Raw genomic sequence first — 22,515 nt, 5'->3', positions numbered from 1 at the left:
ATTTGACACTTGCCCCTTCTATTGGCAGTCATTCTGCTTTTCAGTAAAAATGGCCTCATCCTGCTATTAGCAAAAATGAGAAAACTATTGTGAATGCTCTTAATATTTCCTTCACTTTTTTGCTTAAATTAAAAACCGAGGATGCATCAAAGTTCATTCTTCTTCTATTGCAGTGACACAATTGCATAATAAAAATAAATAGCTTGTGGCTTTGCAGTAAAAATGAATCAAAACCACACAAACTTAATGGATGTGAAGATTCATTCAGGGGGACTAAAACTTCAACTGATTCATTTTAGTGAGTTGAAGGAATGTAGTTTCCCTTCCTGCTTTCTTCAGTTTACCATCAAATTTCTTCTAAGTTATGTGAAAGATGGATCTTTTGCAGAACTACTTATTTACTTAAAATAACCTCTATAAAAGACTGCATCCTAAGCAAGACAGTTAGTAAAAATGAAGTTGTATGGTTTCAAGGTTGGCTTTCTTGTTTGACTTTTTCTGTAGGAAGACAACTTACTTTGAGATTACTGTACAAAAAACGTTTTTACATCACCTTATAAATTTATATAACTAAACATCTTAGAAAAGCAATTTTCAAGAACAGTATTTTAAAAACAATTCTCTGTAAGTAACAGGTACAGTTTCCTCACAAATGACTTCAAGAGCCACTTGAAGGAAAAAAAAATGCTGTACAATAGAGTAGCATAATAACAAAGATGGAGATGTTCTCAAATGACTCTATTCTTAAAAGAGTAAAATAAGGCAATGTAGTTACTAGTGCCACAAATACTTTTCTGAATGTGCAATTTACAATCTTTAATTTACAGGTGTAATGTACATAAAATATTTTACTACCTAATACGATGATCTTAAACAGATCAGCTCTTGCTTAGTAGTCAGAGGGAGAAAACTTCAGCTGGACTGAGAAGAAATTGCTGTTTTTCTGAGCTTTGCTGGCCCCTTGCTTTTTTCTGTCTGCTCACAGATCTCTTCTTCCTTTGTTGGCTCAGAAAAGGTTTGGGGGTTTCACCTCTGCTTCATTCCCAACTTTACATTACTTCGATGCATAAGTAGCTACAGAAAACCTCAATGGCCCTGATGGAGCAGGAATCTTTTGAGGATTATATTACTACAGGCCACATGGTTGATAGTTGAGGAAATGGAATGAAGTGGGATACATCCCTTTGGCTGTGAAACTGATAACTGAGCAAAATCTGGCTTTCTCAAACATTTATTTCTAACTTCAGATGCTTGTTATGCAGCCCCTATACTTCTCATTCCAAAGCTATACTCAAGACACTTGCAGAACAAGCCACCAGTTACAGTTTTATAGTCCATAATCACCAGGAAGAGCAAGAATCTTGTTTTCTTATTCCTAAACAGTCACATACGTTTTAACTTCATTTTGGTATTCACAGTTGTAAATGAGTTTTAGAAGCCAATGTTTTGTAAAGTGAAGATGTGCAGATACCCTAAATGACATTATACCTCTTTCCAGTGCTTCTAAACTGAGATATCGGATGCTGAAATCACATTAGAATGAAATGAAAGACTAATGCAGCAGGCAATGCGAATTTGTACTGTTTATCTTAAGCATTTAACATCAGTACCTATGGCTGGAAATGCAGGCGGTGATGAATATGCAGGTAAAAAACCTTCCTTCAGCTTGGAATGGAGATAGCTCTTCTATCTCATTAGGATAAAGCACAAGCACCTGATACTACCCGAAAATGCCATCTCTTTGGTCTCCCTCTGTTACAAAGGAGCCTCAATTACCCCCATGTCCTGTGTCATACTTGTCAGAGCTGAGTGGGTATCACAGATCCCTCTGACATGAAAAACAGCACTTGAAAAGCCTGTAGATTGGGAGCTGAATTAAGGCCTTTGGCAAAGTGAACACCATTAAACTGTGTGCCCTGTTGTTCATGTACTCAAACACATCAGACAACCTGCTTCAAGTACAGCTGAATATTTTTTCAGTGCAAATTAATTGAAAAACTGTTTGTCAGAGGGAGACAATTGAGCATGGTAGAAATAGCAGCCCAGAATAAACTGCATTTATTTTAGGTAAACAACCACAAAGTAATTTCAACAAATAAATTAACTAATATTTTTGTATTTTTTTCAGAATACTCATCCTGCACTTAGAAAAGTAGTGAAAGGTCTCTCAACTTCTCCACATTAAACAGAGAATTTGAATTTCTGACTTTATGCCAAATTAACTTCAGCATTAACCGTGCAACTGGGAGCAGTACTTTCTCCTCCAGTAGAGTTGCTAAGTAACCACAGCGTTTGCTGCCTGAGACAGGTCAGGGATAAGGGCCAGTGAAATGCTTATGGAGTTTAAACATTTTCAAAGGAAAAAATGACTCACAGCGCAAGATAATGAAGTAAATAATGCAATAATGAAGTAGGGGTAATTGCGGTTGGAAATTCTGAAGAATTTCATTTGACATGTACAATTGTATCTTCAAAAGAAATAGCACCAAACATCTCTGCACTGGCAAAGACATGGCCTAAATATCCCAAGAGCATCTCTTTAGAAGCTTTTGTTTCCTTGAGAAGGCCTCATCACAAAAGCAGTGCTAGAGCATTCAAGGGAACTGATGGGGCAAACAGAAGGTTGCACAGCGTCCCTTTTACATGACGGTATTATTTCTGAAAGATCATCTCTGCCTTCCAGGTACATTATTCTGCCTTTATCCAACGTGAAAATAACTTTCTATCAGACCAACGTGCATCAGGTATATTTCTTATATTTTAAGAAATATAAAATCTATCTACAGTATACCACATGCTGATGCTTTATACACACTTGACTGATGTCACTGATCTGATTTGTTAACAAGCACATCAATGTACATCTGGTCTTGATTTTTCTAGTATTCCAAACTCCCCTATCCACTGCATATTTCCTTCGTTTCTTTCCATCATCTGCTTTTCCTTTCAGCTGCAGCACATGCACATTGAAAAATGTTGGAAGAGAGGCATTATTTTCTTCAGCAACTTTGGATTCTCTAGTGGTTATCTTGTCACTATGAAACCTACTCTTTAAAAAATGTTCAGAATAGTCTGTCTTTAGACAGCTAGTTAAAATTGTTCACTCAGCCAAAAAGTATGCACATGCATGCATGACACCAAAGTGACAGCCAAAGACTAAAATATTAAGTATTGACAATAATTAACAAATAAATCGCATGCCTCTGTAGATCTTCTGTAAAATCTTTGTTCTTGTCTTGGCACAAACAGCATTAAAGCAAGTCCTAATTAAGGAAGTATGAGCTACTAAAAATTGAAATGTGGGAATGAATGTTTAAACACTGTACAAGGCCAACAGGTCAAACAATGCAGTGCTTTTTGGCAACCTCTTACTGTTGCTACAGAGAATTTCTCCTGGTGATGGGCATTCTAGAATCAAGAGGTAAATCTCAGTTTCTTGATCAGGACAGCCTTCATCTTGAAGGCACAGGTAACAATCATAATCAGCTATCAAAAATCAGGAGGATTTTTAATCTTCTCCAAGAATATCTCTTAGAATACCAACAGTGTACCAGTATTCCTCACAAAAAGTTTTTTGTGATTACAGAATATTTTTTTAATAATTAACTTACAGAATATTTTTCTTTATGCCTTTTAATAATATGAGCGTATAAAGGTTTGGGAAAGTTATGAAATACTGAACAGAAACTCAGAAGTTGCCAAAAACGTATGCATGAATTCTTTGCCTTTGCCAATGTTTTTCATTATAAGAAATATGGAAGGCATTAATAACAATAAAGAGGAAGGAGACACTAAGCTCCTTACATCTAGGTATTTTCTGAGTCTTGGAATATTCTGAAAGCATCTATTTGCCTCCATTAACTAGAATGGGACCGCTGACTGTAATTCCTTGAAAAACCCAACTTTGGCGCCTAATGTCATGCATGCGTGCGGGTGGGGGCTGTGACAGGACCAACAGCCACTTGATGGCTGAGCAACTCATACAGACTTCAAGACGCCACGGCCAGTAATCAGAAAGATGCAGAGAACTCCTTCCTGTGCCAGAATCCAGGGGTTCCAGTCAAAAGAGATTCCAATGGCTGATCAGAACTGTGACAGCATATGTCAAGGGTCTGCACTATTAACAGCAGATATGCTGAAGGTGGTTTTGTTTGGGTATCGTGTCTAGAGCTACTCCTGCTGAATTTCCATTTGCTTTAGGAATGTTCCCTATCTGCTCTTTGTGTGAGTATCTGATTCTAGTGATTGATCTCCAGCTGGGACTGAATAAACCCTTAAAGCTAGCAGCCAAGTCTAGTCCTGGTGAAGAGCTCTGAAGATATACAAGAAAGTATAGTTGCTTAAATGGATATAAGAACTATTAACCAAGGATACAAAATGAGAATTCCTAGCCCCTTGTAGCTTTTACTTTCCTTTTTTTTCTTTTTAATGTTTTTTTAAAAGCAACATTATCATAAAAAACAACAACAAAACCTGGAACACAGCATTTTGCCAGTAGGAGATGGAGACTAATTAATTTATGCAAGGTGACTCTGCTAGCTAAATTACAACCTGAAGCAGGTTTGGTTTGGTTTAAAAATCAATGGTTTGGTTTAAAAATCAATCAGGTTTCGCACCGATGCATAATGAGTCAGCTACAGCAACTACACTGCAACACCTCTGTGTGGAGGTGTCCTCCTTCCTGAAATTAGCCAGCCAGAAGCTCTGCATTCTTTCTATCTACTGCACATCAAACATGTCAACAAGTGGCTTCTTTTTTTTTTTTTTTTTTTTTTTGGACTGCTTCAGAATGACAGAGTTTTTCCTTTCTTGAACAGGGAAGCAAACGCCCAAATGCTATCAAGATGAATATGCATGAGTAATGCAGAATGAAAAAATATGCATGATGTGCTTTAAAAGCCAAGAGCCAGTGCAGTCAGTCACATGAAATAATGCATCAGGGCTTCTAATGAGAGAAAAGGAGGCAGTTAAACTAAACAGAAATGCATTAGAAATCCACTAAAGGTCAGCTTCTAAATTAAAAAAAAAAAAGAAAAAAAAAAAGGATATATTGAGGAGTGGTGCTGCTCTCCTACCACTGTGATTTTGCCTGAGTTCACTCAGACTGGATACACTCAGCAACACATCGACATGTCACTCGTGACCACAGATGGTTATCAGTTCTCAGAACCTGGCCCAGAACCTTTTATCAGCACGGACTTTCCACCAGTCTTAAGGTTTCCACAGTGGGAGACAAGTGAAATGACTCTGCTTCAAAATAGAGATAATAGAAGGGCAGTTCTTTTTCACCCACCCAAACTTTGAGCTGTAAAAATTCAAGATTTTGTATTTTATAAATCATTACTTCATAATTAATGTCTGCCTTCATGACAAAATCAGATGTTGCTCACCCACTACCTCCATGTGCATGGAAATGCCTTCATGTATTATGAAGCAAGAGGCAAACGCTTCATGTCACACTGCTTCTACAGACCTGTCACCAGACTGCGCTCTGCCCAAAGCAGCCAACTCACAGCACACTTTTCCACCAAGACCATTGCTACTGCCAGGAAAATTAACACATTCCTTGTTTCATCCTGCCCTTTTGGGTTGCTAGCAAGTCCCTGTATTATTTACTTTTACAAAAATAGCTACCAACAGCTCTACTTAGATACTTATTTTGCAGAATGTTCTTAATTTTTCCACAAGTTAATACACATTTTGAGAACTACATGAACAACAACACTGCTTACCCAACAGTGAATTATTTCCTGCCTGTACATACATTGAATGGCATAATAGCTTTCAGATTAGAAGTTTTATAATATAAAATGATGCCTGAGGAAGCTTTTTTTTTTTTTTTTCAAGTTTGCAAAAAGAAAAACAAACAAAAAAAAGCTTTTGCAGGCAACCATCCAAATTAAAAATGTCTCTGTTCAAGGACTGATCTCTTTGCAATGAAATTGCTTTTCCCACTGGGAAAAAAAAATCTTTTTCTTACTAACACATAGAAATAATATTAGTTTTACAGGGAATGGGAGGAAGTAGACATTACCAATCATTTAAAGATATTGGAGGACAGGTTTATTAGAATGCTTTACTTTCAGAAACAGGTTTGGGTTTTTTTTCCAGTTCATTAGAGATTTCAGGGAATGCAGTAATCTCAGAGAAGCTGCAAACACTCATATTCATCAGAGCCTTTATGGAGTGACCAATGACTGCTTATTTGTGCAAGTCTTTCTTTGGCTAATGGAATTTTATTTCCTACCTAATTGCTTTCAAACGATTAATAAACAAAACATAAAAGAACTCAGACAATATGTATTCCAAGCCTTACTCATTGAAGATCTGTCAATGTTTGCTAGCTGGCTAGAAGGTTTGTGTATACAAACTCCATTAATTTTCTTGGGGGGCAGAAAAGTGACCAAAATAATTATATTGAACACTGGTCTCCAAACATACCAACAACAGCATTTCATAAAAATCTTCTCTTTGTTAATAGAGCTGTTTTTAGTGTTGTTTCCTGTATAACATTTACTTAATAACTTGCAGTCAAAATACAGAAATATCCTAAGGCATGTTAGAATCTACAGTTATATTCAGAGGCACACATCTGCCCATAATAAACTCAATTAAAATTGCATTAAGTAATAAATTGAATGGTCATGAACTAATAAATAGAAAAAGGAGAAAAAGAAAAAATAATGTAATACATTTGAACAAAGAATTACAGTCTACTATATATCAATAGAAATCAAATCTTACCTTTGTTATTGTATACATCTAGATAGTTCGGTGCTGAAAAAATTGTGATTAGTGAAGGAAAGCCTGTTGTTTGGCTTTTCCTGTACATGCGATACCTAGGGGAAAGAGAAGATATTAATAATTGTCCCTTGTTGGAACCTCACTTATCACTGACCAAATACGGTGCAAAAAACACCAATACATTACTGCACTGGCATTTACAAATGCCAGAAGATGTACATATGTGCTTTTTAAAAAACAGAAAATATAAAATTCCTGCAGATTTATTCATTATAGATGCAATTTAGCACAGCAGAAGTTCTTTTTTTGTTATGAATTTGCTAGTGGCCTGTCTCTGCACACGTGGCACCCTGGGACGCTTCCAGCACTTGGTCTTTCACAGGACTGAGTGAAGGCCAGCACCAGCACTCCTCCCTTCAGAAGAGAAGGAAATGTTCGCCCCATCCTCCGGCTTTTTACTCTCCTGCATGTGCAAGTGATGGCAAGGCTGGGGAGATGGAAAGTAGAGAAAGGAAGAGGAACCAGAGGGTCTGATATTTTCAGTGCTACATCTAATCTAATTGTGTCTATTAGCCAACTTATTAGTGCTTGCATGTTTTCATTACTTAACCTTTCTGCATTATGAAAAATAAAAGGCTTTCTGGACCAACAGAGCAACACATAATCAGCCAAGCATTAAACCTGCAAGAAACCAAAAGCCAACTGACCAAACAGTATTTTTGTCTTAATTTAACACAAGCAACACCAAATACTTCTCGTTAGCCTTAAGCTACGAGAAAATGAAGAATGTGGAGGCCATCCACGATAGCTACACTGAAACCATTGTAGAAACTTAGTGCAATCCTTTCAAAAAACTTTATATTTCACCCTTTATTGGAAAGCAATAGAATAAAAATGAAATTTCATTACCCTTGGGTATTTCATGCCAGTTACTTTTGGCAGAGAAATAGCTTGCTTTTAATTGCATTGAGGTTTTTAAGTATGTCATAATTCAAGCATTCAGAATGGCTTTTTATATGCATAGTACGTATCGATCTAAACCCTACAATATCATTACTTTTTATCTGTTATTACTGTTCAGGTTGGGTAAAGTTTCTACCTCCAAATTAACACAATAAACACATTACTAATTTGTGCAAAACACGCGAAGGTATTTATTTAGGTACCAACTCTTCATCAAAACTTCTCAACTATGGTACATTCAACAAATTTTCATGGTAAAGTATATATATTCTTTACCAGTAGGTCAAGAAATGTGAAGAATTTGAGAGGGAACAGTTCTGGCCTTCATGAGCCAAACTGCTTCCTAGACATCACAGCAGCCTGCATCAGCCACATTTGTAAAATTTATTTTGCTAAGCTGAACTGATTTCCCCTCCCAAACTTGGCATCCAAATAACTTCTGATCATTTTATGTCACTTAAAATCACTAAATGTAATTGGAATATATGAGGATTCATTAAGTCCTGAGCTTGGTAGTAATCATGTGAGAGATTGTGCATTCTAAAGCTAGTGTATGCTTTTGTACCATTAATGAAAAGTAATTTTACATTGCAAGAGCTCTTAAGTTTTGCAGTTCGCTCTTACTCAGTTATTCTTTCCTGCTCTGCTAAATTTCACCTGGTGCCCTCTCCACACACACTTACCCAGCATCCTGGGCTTCATGAGCTCGAAGTATAGATAACAAGTTATTGTGCTGTAGGAATTCACACACAGCAGGGTAACTGTTGGAAGAAAACAATAGCACCTGTTATGGTATTACCAGAAGCACCACACTTAGCTCTAGCTTTCAAAAAATGATCCAATATGCATCATTCATGAAATGAGCCCTGCTTTGCTGGCACATTTCAGCAGAGACAGCACCATAAGCAGCACTTTCTTCTCCCATCCCATAATTGCACTGAGTGAAAACACTGGAAATCTGCAATTTATTACATAACAACCATGATGCAGCCTATCAGACAGTTGTTTCTTCTACTGTACTTTTAAATTCAATGAGCTCAGAACAAGAAAAAAACAATACAATGGTTGCTTGCAGCAGAAAACCCTATCCCCTAACTGCAGTAAGCATAGGCTGCTTATGGACACCAAGTAATATGGTAAGAGAGAGTAGGAGAAGCAAAGAAAGGTAACACAGTCTCCAAATTACATTTGTGATCCTATGAATGTCACACCCCTGATAAACAAGAACTTTCCCCTTAGCAACTGAAAATATGAATTGCGTGACTTCTAACACCCCCAAAGCATGCTCACTGAATGCACTTTTACAAGACATATTCTACTGTATGATAACAAAATAATTAGATGAAAGTGGTGCAAATCCCTCTGTCATGATGTTTTTCCTGCACATGAATAGTGCTGCTTTCAAATGGTGAAGCCCTTCTCCACCACCTCTGCATCGTGAAGATCATTCATACTGTTACAGACACTGAACAAGAATGAAGAGCAGAATCTGAATGCAGTTTTGTCAGTACAAATGTGAAATAACCATTTTTTAGAGAAAAGTTATTTAAAATTATAGCTAAATACATGTTAATACAACTTGAAATTACTCCATAGCGTTAGTTTCTAAGACAAGCTGTTTATTGTTGTAACAGATGTTTTCTTGCTTTCAAACCATTGACGACTCTCCAGGTCTGTATTAAAAGACAGCCAGCATGAAGGCCATCTACCACTTCAAGACAGCAAGCAGAACACCACCTATCTTTAGAAAGCTAATGCAGAACTGATCTGGTTTCCTCTGTCAAAAGCCAACAAAAGAAAGAGCAAAACACAATAAAGAATGTGCATTTATGAGTGTAAAGGTGAAGCAGCAGTGGAACGAAAACAACTCTTCACAGATCTGACAAAACCTTATCAGGCCCCTTAAAAGCATGCAAGGGCTGGGAAAGACTGTTTAACCAGATGGCAGATGTGGAGGCTCTTCTCTTTTTCCTCTCATCAAGTCAATCCTATGTAATTTGTTTTGCTTTATGCAGATTTATTTCCCACCCCTGAAACCAAGAGATCATTAAGCTGACTGCTTTCTCTTTCGTGATCCTTCATCCTGGCAGGAAAGTGAGCACCCCGTGAGTTAGCAGACGGCCCTGCTCCAAATCCCTCTGCCTGGTGATCCTCTGTCTGAAAGGCTCTTTTGAATTTCACCTTCCTCACTGGCAGAGTTCCAGCACGGTATTTGCCTCACTCTCACAGCAGCTTAAGGAAGTTGCATTTAAAACATTAAACCTGAGGATAAAGCAAGTGTTACCACCTCCTGCCACTAACTTCTGTTTAATTAATGCTCTAAAAAATAGAAAACCCCATAATAACCAGACGAAAGGGCTGGTATGCCATACTGTCCTAACGTCACTGATGCCCCTTCAGCGCCAGCAGATGAGACGTCTGCGTAACGAAGACCAGACTTTCTTCCAGCTTGCCTTTACCAGAACTCCTGAAGGAGAAGCACAGCCTTCTGTCTCATGGGAGGCCTTCTGAATGTAGCCTGTCCCACAGCAGAGCCTCAGCTGTGACTGGGAGATGCATCCAGCAGATGTTTTCCTGGATTTGAGGGCCAAGATAAGGCTCACAGATACTACAGCTCTCTCTTCCTACTGCTGGGCAAGCTGGAGAGCAACAATCAAAACTGTTGCTTAAAGAAATAAAAGAAAAATCAAAACAAGCGACAAATGGTGTAAACTTCACAAAACAGCTCTGAAATTTTACCTCATAGCTAAATAAAAAGCAGAACAGATTCTGTATTAGCATCCATTCACAAAGCTATTTTGCAGTATTGATTCAACGACTCCTGTAGTTCAAATAATAGAACAGGCAGAAAGGTTTTAAAAAAGGAAATAGAAAGAACTGGGGAAGACACAAAGGCATCTCTGCGATCACTTGTGTGCTGGTTCTATGACACAACGGGCTCACAGCATGCCTGTAAACAATGCAAACCAACCTGTAGCGTCCCTGCATCTCTGTGTGTACTTTACAATCAGGTATCATTGACAAGCTGGACATGAGCCCGCAATGCGCCCTCGCAGACCATAAAACCAACCAATCCCAGGCTGCATCAAAAGAAGCATGACCAGCAGATCGAGGGATCTGCCCCCCTACTCTGCACTAGTGAGACCTCACCTGGAGTACTGCATCCAGATGTGGAGTCCTCAGTACAGGAGAGACATGGAGCTGCTGGACTGTGTGCAGAGGAGGACCACAAAAAATGATCCAAGGGATGGAACACCTTCTCTACAAGGGCAGAGAGAGCTGGGGCTGTTCAGCCTGGAGAAGAGAAGGCTGTGATAGTGACCTTTCAGTATCTAAAGGGGAGCTGCAAAAAAGAAGGGGACAGACCCTATAGCAGAGTCTGTGGTAACAGAACAAGGGAAAATGGTCTCAAACTAAAAGAGGAGAGATTTAGACTGGATAGAAAGAAAATGTTTTTTTACAGTAAGGATTGCCCAGACAGGTGGTAGATGTCCTGTCCTTAAGACTTTCAAGGTGAGGCTGGATGGGGATCTGAGCAACCTGATGTAGCAGTAGCTATGTTACTCTTCACTATAGGAGAGTTGGACTAGATGACCTTTAAGAGTCCATTCCATCTCAAATAATTCTAGGGTTCTATTATGATGTTACAGGGCTGCACGTACCATGAAGCACCCTGGCGAAACACCACTGTTGCGCAGTACCTTAGGGACAAAGTACAGTCACATGGTAACAGTTACAAAAAATACTTAACAACAACTTTTTGCTCAATGTACTGACCAAGTTTTAAAAAAGTCTCAACCAAGCAGAAAACTTGCTGTCCCAGCCCCTCTTTGGCCACTTTTAAGGCCCACTTGCAACCACTTATTTGCCCCATCAGTTTATTCCAGCACACGAGTGAGATGATAATTCAGAAATGACGATGCAAAATCTAATGCCTCATCCTTCTTCAGCTTATCCAAGGGTTACTTACTACTCACTTCCAAACCTCCTGGATGCTTTGAAGCTGAAATGTTCTTTGCAGCTAAAGTCTACAAACCCGCTCAAAGGGCAAAGTGCTTATGAACATGGCCTACCCAGCTTATGTTCTCATGTATGGTATTTGGAATCACCTAAATGTAGGCTTATGGTGCATTGTATTTAGAAATGTTTACATTACCTAATGAAAACAGGAGTCTGTAACAAAAAATCTGATAGACAGTTGATTATGTTCATTATTAGTGTGGCTGCTCAAAATGTCTAGCTTAAGACATCTTTTTCCAAAGTATTCTTTTCATGCAGTGTTAAGTACTGCTTTTACCACTTAAATGAAGTGGTTAAAAAAAAAAAAAACAAAAAAAAAAACCGAATAGAGATGATAGGTTCTTCTTTCCTTTTCAAAGTAGAAAAGTTTTTCCTTTTTTTAATACCTTAATTATCTTATTCATCATACATTCAAGGAAAATAGACTTGTATTAGTAGGATTTGGCTATTTTTCAGGTTCTACACTGCCCATTACCAAGAAAAGGCAAAGAGGCCAAGTAGTGCTCCATGCATTTGACTGTCATATTTACTTCTATGTAAATAGCATGGCAACTGTACTGAAAAAACAATCTCAATACCAAAACACTGCCCCACAAGTAGCCACAAGGCAACTCTCAAAGGTTTTTTTCTTTTGCTATTTGCTGACGTGGCTGCTGGGGAGAAGCAAAGTTTCCAGCTGTATGTAGATGTTACGTATGCTGTACTGGTTTTGACAATACAGGGCTTCAATTATCAGCACTTTGTTTTGCTCCTTCCCAAAGGTGATTTCATCTTAAACATTCAACACAAATTGATAAATACAGAAAAGTATCCCACAGTAATGTAGGGAAGTAAATCCATAGATAAAATACCAGAAATCCTGAAGCTATTGACCTTGGAGAACAAGATGCTGCAGCAAGCCCTGCAAATGGCCAAAGAACCAAAGATTATATCATAGTTTACTAGAAACAAGTTTTTTACAGAAATTTCCACTTGGATTTTTTTTTTTCTAAATTTGTATAATAAAAATCACTAGATTTTAAAATATTTCTAATCAAAGCAGTCATCTTGTAAGCAAATTCGCAACTTGTTTTTGTGAGTGCAACCCTTCCAGAAACTCCTCTTCGCCCTGCTTTGCAGAGCCCAGACTTCAATTCAGCTGAGCCAGAAATAAAACAGTTGGCCAAGAGGGAAAACAAACAAACAGAACCCCCTCCTCCCCCCCACGCAACAGGCTTTTCCAGAACAACCTACCGCTCTGCCTGCACCTCATGTGTCATGCTGAATCACAGAAGAGCAGTGACTCACAGAGAAAACAAAATATCCCACTGCTAAACTAGAGATGTTATTCTCCGTGGAGTATGTGACTGTGATATATCCCCCTTCACCATTCCTTCTTCATTAAAATGTCTCATGAATATTTTACTAGTTCTGAGGTATCTTTTGCATGATCAATGATTTCTTCTGCACAGTTCTGAAACAGAAACAATACTTAGCTAACATGAACCGAAAGAGTAGATATTTGTACATTGAGCTTCCAACAACAGCAGGAAAACAATGGACTGCATGCAAGCACACTCATCAGCATCCATGCCCCGTGATTTCCACTTGCATGGTTTGCATTTTGCCAAGGAACATCCAGCCCTTCTCATAGGAATCACATGCATGTGTGCAGAAGATGCATAAAGAGGCACATTCATAATAACAGATCTCAGTGAAAGTTTTGACTTAAAATACACCCCCAAAATAGACCATGTTGAAAATTAATGATAGCATGTTATTGTTTGAATAAAGTTTATTTTTCATCTAGTAATATTCCAACACATTTAAAGAACAGGCACAGACATGTTGGGATCATGGTTGTTCTTTGTTTTGCATTTATAGGATTCCTTGAAGGCACAAACTCTTCTGGAAGTCCTTCAAAGCTACCAAAAATACTTGCAACTATAAATAACAGCTTCCATCTCAGCCTCTTTTAGACCTCCCCAAATAACAGCGCATCATCCCATGCTCCAGGAGTCCAGCCACCTCCACCTCCTGCCTGGACTGATGGGTCATTTCCTAGCAGACATAATTTGAAGGTTTCAGACAAATGCAGCTAATCTTCAGATTCAAGGAAATGCAAAGATAGAACTAAACAACCTACGTGACATGGACAGGGCAGAAAATGACTCACACACATTTGAGAACTAGGCTTTAAATATGTTTTGAAATGTTTTTGTCACAAGAACAACCAAAAAAAAAAAAAGAAAAAAAAAAAAGAAAAAGGTATTTACACATACTGATGTTCTAAATGGTAGGAGGAAATGACAAAATCAACCAAGACATTCGGCTTGCTTCCCCCTGTGCTCGCCTCCACATGACTTTTCAGAAGCTGGAGAAGCAGACATACCAGGACAACAACAATCTGAAAACCTTTCTGATCTTTGGTCTAACCCATCTCTAGCTCTCTTATGCACATCTGGATAGGCATAACTTGGACAGGTGAGCACTGTCATAGTATCAACTTTGGCCTGATAATTTTATACACCCACAGATTGCTATTTTCATGCAGTATTCAATCACGAGATCTTTTTTTAATATATGAGAAAGAAGGACTTTTTCTAAAGGAGTGATAATGACAAAATGCCCCATCCTAATTTTTATAATCTTGCTTCTTTCTTTTTATACTCACAAAAACCCACAGATACATACTACTGTTTAGCCAAATAAATAAATGTCCAGTTTTAACAAAACAATGACAGAGTTTAACACCGCTTACATTTTCTTTTCTTGCAATGTTACAAGATAACAACTCAGAAAGGCAATTCTTTGCCAAATATAAGAAACTTTGGAAACAATAGAGAAAATGCTGAATAGGTAGAAACTCAAAGTTAATGACCAAGCTTCCTCTCCAAAATGGGACAAAAAATTTACTGAACTACGTATCTTTCATAACGCCATTAGTGAAGAGCTGTAAACACATTCTTAAAAAGAGGGCACTCAAATTTCTTCTAAGAAGATTACATGCGTGTATGAAAAGTTTTCAGTAAAACCTATCAACCTTGTACTTCAGTCACCAAAAGCTTTTGCTGCTTCACTGTCCTAGGCAGCTCCCAGCAAATCTTTCAGCCAGTTTTCTCTTGTCATTAATCATGCTGCCTGCACTGAGAAACAACCAGGGAGCCACAGCAGATCAGAACAATAAATACAAGGGCAGCTCCAAACGTAACGCCTCCTATCTTAGGAGGCAGAGTGACCTATGTATATATCTTCTCCACAGAGACATTCTTTTTAAAATTGGTCTTGTTCCCAGATCTGATGGTACACATGAGCAATTCCACCAATACAACCGAGTAGGTATAATGAAGTCAACAAAAAATTTCTGGCCTTGGAGAAGGAAGAATGAAAAGGTGGTGAAAATGTTTAAAATGATGCTACTGTACCAGCACGCACATATAATTATGCATCATATTGCATAGTGAAACACACTACAATCTTCAATAGCTTTTTAGCACATATTTATTGAGTCCTTGTTACTCACGAGCCTAACTTATGTGTGAAGTAAACCACTGAAACGCGCTGATAGGGCTGAAATTATTATCCTACCCTGAGCATTCCTAAGGCCAAGTCACCTTATTTTTGCCAAGGCTAGCAAATGAAGTTCTTTTAGGAGTCTCCAATGGTAGCCACTCTGCTACTGCTTTGCTACATCTCTGCCTTCCCTTTTTGTTGCTTTTAAAAAAAGGTAACAACAGCCTTACAAATCTCAGCACTCCCTAAGAACTACTAACAAGCTCACTAGCAAAATCCAGGAAGCCTGTGCACAATCCCTGCAAAAAATTCCGCAGTATTTGCTCTAGTTCTGTGGCCATCCACTGATGTGGGCCAGGCTCACCTTACTCTTGTGCTCTTGCTAACAGCCATTAAATAACCAAGTCTAATGCACAAATGATTCCAGAAAGTGAGCAATAAGCTTGTATGTGTGCTTTTTCCTGATAGGCAGCCCCATCACGGCAAGGCACAGTTAATTACCCTAGCAGCGTATCTGCACTCCTGAAGTTCTTCATCAGAGCTCTAACACAATGGAAATTAAGCAAGCTGGGCATGGATCCAATTGCAGTTTTCACAGTTAGGACTTTGTATACACATAGCAACTTTGTCTAAATGTGATGAAAGAACGTCTTAATTCTTCATTCATCTCATAAATCTTATGGGAATAATGATGCTTCCACTCCAAGTGTGGCTTCGAAAGGACACTTTTTGCCTCCTACCTCAAACATTGTCTAAACCACTTTCTGGCTGTCTCTCCTTAAATTAGTATGTTTCTGAGAGAGAAAAAAGTCCAGCTGACTTCAAGCTTTCTGTTCAGTGAAAGAAGCCATTCTCGGATTAGCAGCATGTCTTGCCAAGGTAGATGCATTTCTCACAAAAAAGCCTGAGAGTTACTATACCACAAGTCCATGAAATAAGTATTATGGGTCATTGACAAGATGAGTACAACCAGCTAAGCAGAAATAAACACATACGACATAAATCCGAAGCAAAACTACATAATCTGATAAACAAAGTGGACTTCTTTATTGGTAGATCAGCTGAAAATCTGAAAAATCTGGTGTGGAAAAAAAACCACACCACAGGAAAAACTATTTCCCTTGTTTGTACCGTTCTCTGAATAAAATATTATTTTTTATGGGTTAGGATGAAATAATTTCAGGAAAGGGAAATGAAATCTCATCACTGTTGCTCTTGGTTTACTTTAAGGTACAGAGAAATTACACAAATTTCCAAAAAGTTACTTAAATATCACAGCTATTTTTCACTCTGGCATTGTGCTACTGCTATTTCCCAGGACCCACACATTCTGACAACCTCCAGTGTGAAATGCACAGGAGGACGCAAAAGATAATAAATGTTCATGTGTAGCACCCTTGAAAATTGAGCTGACTTTCCTTTTCATCTCTAAATGACAGGTTACATCTGTGATTTCCAGAACAGATTTTATAGTGCTAACCATACTCATTTTAAGAATTGTGACACAAAAGGAAATTTCTTGAAGAAAAAGCTTGATCAGTTTGAAATTCAATAGGCTGTGAGTGATCACCTAATAGATGTAGTGAAAAGCTTGTCAGACTACTATAAACAACATTCTTTATACTTTCTCACATACATTTAGCTCATACAAATGGCTCAACGTTTCTCAAATGAGTTTTGGATGAGTGGAGAAGATTTAATGTACTCCTGAGCTGGAAAGCCCAGTTAATGTTGCATGTACACAGCTGGAAGGCTGCTTTACTGTTAAACACATTTTTCTCATAGCATTTTGTTATAGGAAATAACCAGAGAAACACTTTAAGTGTCAGTTGGAATTTGCCATGATAATGAACAGGCCTTATAAAAAAGAATCTATTTATCACAGATATTTCCTGCAATTAAGAGATCTTAATCATCTGGAAATCATTTTCCTGGCATGTGTCTCTGAAATCTTTCTGACATTGCTACAAAATATCCACAACTATCTTTTAACTTAAAATTCTGGAAATGACTAATTGTTTATTTTTTGATAAATTAAACTAAAGTTCATTCTATCAACAGACAGTCTTAAGGAAGTACAGCCTAATTAAGTAACTTCTTTACATCCTAGCTAGCTGCTTTGGAAACTGTCCTTCATTTTTAGGAGGAAGCTAGAAAAGGCAGGCAAAGCTGGATGATGCACCTGTTATAATGGATTTTATTTTATCTTATTTTATTTTATTTTATTTTTTCCAGGAATTACAATTTAGTAAACAATGAATGAAATTCAGGGCAATTACATATTTCTTTTAAGGGTAACACTTGCTTTATAACACTTGCTCAGGCAAAGGTGACTCCAAGCCGGTCATCTGCTAGAGTCATTATACAGCTCCATCCCCCACCCCTACATTATCTCACAAGTAGGTATCTTGCAAATATTTCATCTTTTCCTGAATATGCACTTTTCTGTTTATGAAAGACATTTTCAGAAGAAAAACTGATGTATATTATTGGGGAATTTCATGGTAATTTTGAGAAATAGAGCTCTGGGAAGCCCTAAAATCTAAAGGTTATTCCATAAAAGTACAAATAAGCATCTAAGCACAAGGCATATCCACAAGGCTTTCTACCTTTTTTAAGAGAGGTTCATGAAAGGAAACTGCTATTACTCATTGTTTGTAGGAATGGTGCTTGGAACTCCTAGGAATTCATCAGCGTTCAGTGTTGTTCAAAGGAAGAGGAATGATTTTAGCCCTCGGAGTCATAAGCCCATTTCTTCACAGATCAATTGTTTGCAACAGTTTGACACCTTCTTTCATAATGAGACCAAACACACATATTGAGCACATTCCAGACTGTATTGATCTGGAGGCTGTGGCATTACTTATCCACAAAAGGTGTGTGCTGACAGCACAGGCTGCAGCACAAATGCTTTGTTCTCAGTCCATCCCATGCTGGAGCAATTAAAGCTCAAAGAAAGGACTAGGAAAACTAATTTTTCAAAGTCAAACCATCATTTACCTTTCTGTTAACGATGCCAACCAGAAGGTTGATTTTAGTACCTCTGTCTCCCAGTTACTGCTAGAAGCCACTGATCAATTCTCGACATTTTATTAAAGAGTTCAGGGTCAGTTACATTCTGAGTGGGGTTTTCTTAATTTTCTAAGACAATTAAAAAAGTTGGATTCTTCATTCCTGCTAAGCTCTTCTGGAAAACTTAAGACTTGTATGTCACTTCGCTTCTCATTTTATCTCTCATCCTCCTGGCTCTGCTAGTTCCACTGCCCTATTTTCCTTATAAGTTTGCCTGAATTGAGGTAACAACAAAGAACAGAGAAAAGTTCCTCAAAATCCCCATGGATTACAATGTAATCACCATCACCTTTCATAAGGTAACACAGACCCTTCCTATTCTGGAAAGAGAAGGAAAGCAAGAAGAAGAGCAGCACCTGGTAGATTCTTCACCACCAGCTCAAGCACACCTATGGGGTATCCTCTGCCTCATGGCCACAGGACTCTAGAAAACCAAGAAACCTACCACTGGAAATGGAGAAAGGCCACAGACACCTTACAGTGAGACAGAACGGAGAAGAGAAAAAAGAGCTGCTGTTTGTTTGCATCTCCCTGGGTGCTGTTGAAGGGCACCTCCCCAGCACCTAAAGAAGGGCGCTTCTTTAGTGTATGGGAGAATCTTCTGATGCTTTATGGTGGTAGGAAGGCACAAAAGCCATGCTTAAAGGACAGAATTAGAGAACTACGAAGCAGAAAGAGAACACACTTTAAAAAGTCTGAAATCAACCCATAGATTTCTTTTCAGTTTGCTTCTATTTTTATTATTTAGGTACGCACTACTGTTACTTTTCAGAAATATTCTCACTGTTGAGAATTGTTAACACACTGTTGTGTGTTAACACATAAATAGATGAAAATAACTTCAGTGATTAATTAAGAGTTTAAGAGATGCCTTTGCATTCAAGTCCATACATGTTTCTGCAAGAACATTATAGGCACTTGCCTACCTTTCAACCGTTAGCAAGTTCTATTTAACCAATTCTGTTCAGAGCCCAAATGAGAAGAACTAATCCCAGATGTAAGCAAAAGTTCGATAAACCTGGGGTATAAAAGTGCCTGTGTGGAAAAATCTATTTTTACTGACCCTGCAGAACAACAGCATCAAAATAAACTTCTAGTTTTCAAACTAGAAATGTAGTTACCTACATTTAAAAAAAAAAAAACCAAAAAGCAAAAAACTGCTCACACTCATTTCCTAACTTACAAGAACAAAAATAAGCTAAATACAGAGGCTTTGGTGAATAAAAATAAGCCATTTAGGTTTTCTCAGGTGTGGGGATAAATAAGATAAATAAAGATAAAGATAAATAAACCAAAGATGAAGTTATCTGAAAGCAAGGCAAGCCTGCAGAAAGAAGTGCCCACCGCCTTCTCAATCCAGTTATCAAAGAAGTGTTACAAACATCAAACAAACATATCACCAAACTAGGACGAGATCACACACAGAAATCCATACAATCAAAGAAGTAATGTTCACCTGTAGAAGTACGAGCATCCCCTGACTGTGTTGTGAGTGAAGTGTTCCTGAGTCTTCTCATTTCCAAAGTCCTCTAATGGATCTGACCAGAGGATGTCACACATAGGTCCATATGCAGGTGGTTCCTTGAATCGATCTAACTAAGGAAAATAGGAGAGAAAGAAATACTAACTTCTTTCAACTATGTATCACAGAAATACTGATGAAAAGTTATTATTTTTCATTCCATAGGTTTCCAAAATAACATCCCAAACAAAGTACTTTACAGCTCTGGATGCTCTCTGCTTTAAAGCACTAGGATTTTGAGAAACAGTAAAATGGTCCTTGCTAACACTGATGAAGAGAAGTAATGGATACAATCAAAAAATGAAACATCAAATAATGTTAATAACTAACATTTTAAAAAAAAAAAAAAGTAATTTTCAGGAAGAAAAAAGTGGTCTTACATATTTGCAATGAGTGAAAAAGTCTTATTGAGACATCCATAAATTTAAATTTACCTTTGCACCCTCCTAATGAAATATTCATAGCATATCTAAACTTCTAACTTATTTCAGCTCTCTAGGCAATTAATGCTTTTGTAACTATAATTCACTTTAACTAAATAAGAATTCATAAATATGCAAAATCAATTTCTGCTGACTGTCAAAGATGAATAAACCTCTACTGGGGGGGGAAAGGAATGAAGACAATGACTCTAAGCTAGAACCTCAGCCCTCAACAATTTTGCACTGCCACTGCATTGTTGCAAAATCAGCCAAATATTTAGGTTTTCTTTAGTTTAAAGAGATAGTGAACCTTTACCTCAGAAACAAAGCTTCACAGTCAGTAATTTTCAAAAGTGCAGTTAGTATCTCCATTTAATTGTATTTAAACCAAAACATGTCATTACTGGTTCAAGTATATTTTAAACCATATAAATATCTTACCAGGTTATAAATTAACCTTAGAATACAATTCATCTATAAAACTCAGAAGTATGTACCCATATTTGCACATTTCAAAATGCATGCAAGAAATAGAAATCCTTACTGCTAGAAACACTAGAGATGAATGGATCAAATATTTCTTTTTTGAAATATCAACTGAGATTTCTTTTTCCAAAACATCTGAATAAAAAAATCATTGAAAATGTGCAACAACATGAGTACTTGAAGAAACCGACAGCGCCTACACGGGGCTCAGTAAGTTGGAGCTTATGCTGTACTCCTGTATTATGAGAAGTTTCTTAATAGTTTTGACTATACTCACTGCTATCATGTTACAATATCACAACTTCTGTTATAGGCCTTAAGTATCATGAATTTTTTTCTGGAACTGCCTTTTTTTCTTTTCTCCAAGAAAGTGCAGAATGCTATTATGTTGCAAGGAACCATCAGGTAGTACTCTTACAATGTGCTAACAGATCTTTCTTACACGAAACTAATGCTGTGTGTTCATTTGCTCCTACATACTTACTCACCTAACAATTAGTTTTTTTCAGAACACAAAGATGATTAAGTTCTGTGCATTACTGGATGTTGGCAATTTCTCCACCTCAATAAAACAACATAGCACTAATTACAGCAATTCCTTTTGTGCTCTATTTAAAAAGACCTTTAAAAGGCAATAAGGTCAGTGTGAATGTCAAAATGACATACAAGCATCTTACACGAAAGAAAGCAAGAAAGGATTCACATTCTGTTTGTCAGTAATTAACTGTTCACTCATTAGACCTGAGCACTACTCATACTTACTTTTCTGATGTCATCTAAGGTGTTGATCTCTGGAGACAAGCCGCCATGTACACACAGGAACTGTTGATTCATCAGAGCTGCCAAGGGAAGGCAGTCAAAGGCATCCATGCAGGCATCATATACTCGTTCTGAATATTTGATTTTACCTTTTAAAGATTAAAATGATAACAGAAAGTGCCATCAACACTTGAAAGGAAAACAGAAATTAGAATGCTGCTCAATTCCTTAATTCCTTGCTGCCACTACTCTCCTGTACTGAGGACTGCACCAAAACTTCCTTTGCGTAAAAGAAATCTTCGGGGTTATTGTTATTAATTGGAGGAAAAGTTCTTTATTCTCTAGTTAAGGTGAAAAATTCTGCAAAGTTTATGATATTTCTCCAAAATACTGTAAATAAACAATTTTATATTCTATTATTGTCTGCCATGAAATCTATATAACAAGCTTTAATAAAGTTTGCTGAATGATAATCAGCTACTACATTTTCACTCAAAGCTCTCAAAGTAATCAGAAGCTCAGTCCCTTATAAATAATTATCTACAGAAATACCATTATGAAATGAATGGGGTGGTACAATGAAGCTGAAATGTTAATTTACCAATACAGATATTGAAGTCAGCAAACCATGAAGCCTTCAAGCCAATTAACATTTCCTTTATACTCACTGCTAAGCAGGCAACAGAGACTTACGGCAATAGCTTCAGTTTACAACCACGGGAAAAAAATGTGTAATTACACAAGTAAAGGTCTACATCTAATGAGCTTCTGTGTGTCACTGCACCTCTTCTTGCAACAAAGAAAAAGAATTCCCTCAAAAAGAGTGTCAGCATACTTACAAGGTAAATGTGAACATGCCATGTTTCTAAGCAGCATTAGCTCTGAGTCTGATCCCCCTCTCCACCACCGAAACACCCTCCCCAGACCCTCCAGGATGATTGCCCTCTCAGGGAGCATGGATGACAGATTAACATTACGTAAACATTAAGTGACTTAAAAATTATTGGTATAAAGCAAGCATCAAATACAAAGTAA

The 22,515-nt window shown here is 37.6% G+C and overlaps 1 protein-coding gene across 5 annotated transcripts in view; it reads right to left on the bottom strand.

The window, feature by feature from the left end:
* Positions 1–22,515, bottom strand: part of PPP3CA (protein phosphatase 3 catalytic subunit alpha) — a 190,083-nt gene that overhangs the window by 24,376 nt on the left and 143,192 nt on the right. For all 5 annotated transcript variants that reach the window (XM_052681488.1, XM_052681489.1, XM_052681491.1 and 2 more), the window contains exons 5-8: positions 21,484–21,629; positions 19,748–19,887; positions 8,391–8,468; positions 6,745–6,839 (exon numbers count right to left, since the gene is read on the bottom strand). In XM_052681488.1, coding sequence (XP_052537448.1) covers positions 6,745–6,839; positions 8,391–8,468; positions 19,748–19,887; positions 21,484–21,629 — 459 coding nt within the window. The remainder of the gene's footprint in view (positions 1–6,744; positions 6,840–8,390; positions 8,469–19,747; positions 19,888–21,483; positions 21,630–22,515) is intronic.

This window comes from Tympanuchus pallidicinctus, unplaced genomic scaffold (assembly GCF_026119805.1).
Source record: "Tympanuchus pallidicinctus isolate F22 unplaced genomic scaffold, pur_lepc_1.0 scaffold2, whole genome shotgun sequence".
Lineage (NCBI taxonomy): Eukaryota > Metazoa > Chordata > Aves > Galliformes > Phasianidae > Tympanuchus > Tympanuchus pallidicinctus.
This window is presented reverse-complemented; position numbering and strand designations above follow the sequence as displayed.